Source organism: Capsicum annuum, chromosome 5 (assembly GCF_002878395.1).
Source record: "Capsicum annuum cultivar UCD-10X-F1 chromosome 5, UCD10Xv1.1, whole genome shotgun sequence".
NCBI classification, from domain to species: Eukaryota; Viridiplantae; Streptophyta; class Magnoliopsida; order Solanales; family Solanaceae; genus Capsicum; species Capsicum annuum.
The window spans coordinates 73,304,827-73,309,662 of record NC_061115.1 but is presented as its reverse complement, the minus strand read 5'-3'; the positions used below and the strand labels follow the sequence as shown (position 1 = coordinate 73,309,662).

General features: G+C 28.5%; 1 protein-coding gene across 1 annotated transcript; it reads right to left on the bottom strand.

The window, feature by feature from the left end:
- Positions 1-789: 789 nt before the first annotated feature.
- Positions 790-2,059, bottom strand: LOC107871922 (actin-depolymerizing factor-like). Its single transcript, XM_016718769.1, has 3 exons — positions 1,913-2,059; positions 1,301-1,548; positions 790-976 (listed from the first exon to the last, which is right to left on the bottom strand). Exons 1-3 carry the CDS (start codon positions 2,057-2,059, stop codon positions 790-792), a joined length of 582 nt encoding a protein of 193 aa, XP_016574255.1.
- Positions 2,060-4,836: the final 2,777 nt, after the last annotated feature.

Below are 4,836 nucleotides of genomic sequence, written 5' to 3'. Positions count from 1 at the left end.
ATAATGAAATATTTGGAAATATGTTAATCCTGCTATGAAGTATCCCCTAGTTGATTAGAAATTGCAAATGCTGAAGAAATAAATGCATTGGCGTAGGAAAAGAAACATCCCTTATGACACTAACATTCATAAGTATATTATAAATTTTTCTTCCTAATCCAAGCATTAATATTTGAGATGGCAATCATATGTTTGATTCTTGATCTATATATAAATGTTTTATCGTTTTCTTCAATACAGATCAGATAAATAGTTGAGTGGATGTTCCAAATAATTCACACTAACACTCTCCTCCCTGGTTTTTGTTATTCTTTACATAATCAAAGAAGAAAAAACCTTCTTGTGATTAGGATGAACCTTAAAATAACTCAAAATTGGTTTAGTGAAATGAATTTATATTACTAAAAATATGAAAGAGCTTTTGATCTTCTAATCTGAGATACTTCAGAACTTTCAAAACAATATCAATGCGAAAAAAAAGAGGAAGAGGCTATTAGCTTAACCAATCTTATTCTGGATTTCAATTACAGAATACAAAATATTTGATAGTTAGCAGAATCTACCAAAAAGAAATGAGCAAGGAAAAGGACAGCGGACAACATGAACAAAAATTGAACTAAATATAATGAGAAATTAGGATTTCCATCACATTGTCACACATGAATGATCTATAGTATACAAACAAAAATCTTAAACACATATAAACTGAACGTCTTATACAAGAAAGCGTTAATGAACAAAAATTCCTCAAATCCTAATTTAGAAAAGGTCCTATAACATATACTTTTACTAGTGACTGAATAAAAGGCCCCAACAGTTTAGACACATTTCAGAGAGATCTATGAAGGTATCTAAGTTCATTCCACTCAGATCTGTAGCCTGCAATTCAACCTGTACACCATCGAATTCCCTCCCGAATCTATCTTTGGAGCTTGCATACAACATCTTACTTCTTACCCTTGCTGTTTCTGGTGACCTATATCCTTAATTATTTGTCAAATCACATCAAACATGGTTGAAAATGATATAACTTTCATAATTTGAAAAATAATAGTGATAAAAAGATTCGCAAAATACAGCATTCTTTGTGAAAGTACGCACATATGCAACAAGAATATAAGTTTTTAGAAAGTCATAGATTCACTAAAAAATGATACATAAGTTTTTATTCTTACTAACCTTTTTGCCTAGCATATTTTTGATATATTAAATTATCATACCTAATCTAAGATAGGGTGATGCCACCAACAGAAACTATAAAAAGAAAAGAATAATAATAGGAGGGAGGGAAGAAGGGTACCAAGCAATGAAGAAAATCTTGCTCTTCTGGACATTTTCATTAGTAGTGAAATCACAGTCAGAAATAGCATAGCGGCATTCATTAGGAGGCAAGTTGTTAGCAAGATCTTCATGTGTCTCTTGATCTTCGCCAACTTTCTCAACAACAACTTGCTGACCATCAATCTTGAACACTATATATCTATGGTTAACATATGTATCTATGTGCTTATAAACTTGTATCTTTTTTAATACGGCTTTCAATAAAATCTAAACAACACTAGATACATTTCCAAACACTAACAATAACTCACAGATACAAGTTAACACAACATGTATCTATGTACTTATAAACTTGTATCTATTATAAGACGACTTTTAAAAAAAATTAAAAACCACTAGATACATATCAAAGCATTAACAATAACTCACAGATACAAGTTAACATATCATGTATCTATGTACTTATAAACTTGTATCTTTTGTTATATTAATTTCAATAACACATAAAAAACACAAGATACATATAAAATTGGCAACAAAGAACCAGATAAATAATAAATTTTTAAACGAATCATCCAAGTAAAAATATGTATCTCGGTCTAATATTCAACAGATCTGAACATGCAATTACCTTAGGAAGCTCATCTCTGAAAATTCCTTTGAAAATTTTTCTTCTCTTGGTGGGAGCTTTACTTGTAGAACTATTGGATCCTCTTTTCTTAGAACCACTTTCTTTTTTCTTGTCCTTCTTAGCATACTTTTGCCGCAATTTCTTCATAGTTTGGGGATCGTTTCTATGATTGGATCTATTTTCATCAAAATCAAGAAATTTATAGTCAAAACTTCCAAGAACAAAGTTTACAACTTCTTGATATTCTTTGATACTTTCTAATTGAGAAAACCCTAGACTAAAAGAAGGTCTTGAATCTCTATTCATAATGTTAATTCAAAATAATAAAGCCTAAAAAAGGATAATCGAAGAAATTTCTCAACCAAAACACTGAAATTTTACTTTGTAAACGCAGGTGCAAAATATTTTTTTTGGAAAAAAATTTAAAAAGTATTAGAAGAAATTGAAACTGATTTTAGGGGGAGAAATTACCTTAATTCAGAGTGTTGAATTAGATGGAGAAATTGGATAGAAATCGTAACTGAAATTATGACTTATAGAGAGGAGAAATAGGCTAATTTTTGATAAAGAATAGGCTTCTTAGTAGGAGGTTTTAATTGTATCTCAACTTTACTAAAAAGTAGTAAATATTGAGATTTAAGTAATATTTTAGAAGTGGGGGGATTTTTAGTATTTTAAAAACTTAAGTTGTTTATTTAGGTAATTTTTCCAAAAAACAAAATCGTAAAGCTTCAAGCCTATAAATACAACATCAATAGCATTTTGTATCAAACAAATAGTTCTTTTCAAAAGATTTGCAACAACAACAAAAATTTTAGTGGATTCAAAAAAAATAAAGAGGTTTTTTCTGGAAGATCCTGTTTAATAATGAACACGAGAGCAATCAAAAATTTTAAAGGACTCAAAAGAAGATCGGAAAAGAATATCATATCATGCAAAACATTCACCATTGTTCTACAAAAGTTTGCCTAAAGAGTTTGTTGCATCAAAATATATAGATCAATGAAAGGATAACACAGAGATGTTGATATAAAAGATTTGATGAGGAAGTTAGAGATGAATTTGACGGAATGGTGAAGGAGAGTATATTTAACATTTTCTTACATTTGAAATTGTATATACAATACTCTTGTAGGGGGTGCGGATAACTCGGGTAATTTGCAAGGTTAGTTAATATTAAATTCTTTTCCATGACTATTTCTAATAATTTTATTCCTTCCATAGCTATTCTTCAAGCTCTTAAGTATTCATAGTCTATCATTTTATCCTATAGAAGTTGTAATTTTATAAATTTTGGTGTAATAATTTATTCTAATTGTACGATATTTGATATGTAATCCTATGTTATCTATGTGATCAATTAACATTTGTTGTTCATGTATAGATAATTTTCCATATGGATTATATAAACTATCATTTATACCTCCTTTTTCTAAGGTTAACTTTATTCCAAGTAATCTTACTTCTAATTGTCTTCTTTCTCTTCTAAGCTGATTTCTGTAATTAATTTCTTCATATACCCAACTTTGTCTTTCTCTAATTCTTCTAATATATTCTAACATTTTTTAACCTGTATAATATTAGTCTGAATAGTAATTATCTAAGTATGAATAGTAGCTATCGTCATTTAAGTGTATTTGTTCTAATTCATCTTCTATCCAATTTTCCAATTCTTCCTCTTCAATATCAAATATCTTTTTCCATATAATTTTCTTTATATTTACTATCTTTATATCCTTAAGTACATATAAAACAAGTATCTTAAATTCATCTATCATTTCATCAGGTAAGTAAGTATTCATTTTTCATATGATGCTATTTTTTTAAAATATTCCCTCCAATCATATATATAACAAAATATGATCATTTTAGATCACTATATACTAGATTATTCTTAAATAACAAGTTCTTCGGTCACTATTAGCATGGTAATCTGGATACTTTTCCCCTAAACAGAGCCTTTACTATGGTTACTCCCCTATCATGGCTTCTTTGCCTTACCGGTTTCACCTTTAGGATAGCATAGTTCTAGGATTTTTTCTCCTTTTTCTCTTTGCTAATAAAATTTGAAACATATTATTCCTCGAATAATTCTACTATAAAGTAACTAACATGAGCTTATTTTATTATACTTATGATTGTCAGGGATTTATGAATTTAGCTATTCATAATAGTAAATGAATATACCTGTTCTTATAGCTTTGATAATTCTGTGCTTTGCTCATCCATAGCTTAGTGTCAAACTGAATATCTTTATTATTTATATGAGAGGATTTTATTGTATACAAGAAGGATTGTTTTCCGTGTAGAAAGTCTTGCCTTAACTTAGCAAATACCTTTTCTATTTATAACCTAAAAAAGAGAAAACACGTATACAATTCTAAACTGTTCCTACTTTACATTTGTCATCTTTATAAAAGTAGAAAAGACTAAAGTAACTTTACAAAAAGTCCTAAAGCTATCATACAAAAAAGACAAAATTAATAATGGCACTTTGCCAAAGAAAAGTCAAAAAGCTAATAAATGCTATATAATAATTTACGTATTCAGAGTCAAGAAAAGTTATCTAATAATTCATATGTCTCTTTCATAACTTTAATATCTTGTCTTTTTGTCTACTTCTTTTTCATTGTTTCATTGCTTTCTATCTTTTGTCTATCTTCCAACTGGCGTCTTTATCTTCTTTTATTCTAGTTGAACTTCTGGAATAATGATATCTTCTCCATTACATCTCGAACATAGATGGTCTGAATATTTATGTTCTATTAATTTATAATATCTGGTCAATAATTCATCTGAAATAAATTTTTTCTTAATTGCACTGGTAATTAGTCATTTCTCTGGATTAACTAGTGTCATAATCCATCTCTGAACTTCCTCCATATCTACTTGTCTTAATTCTCTTGAATTCGAATAGATCATTA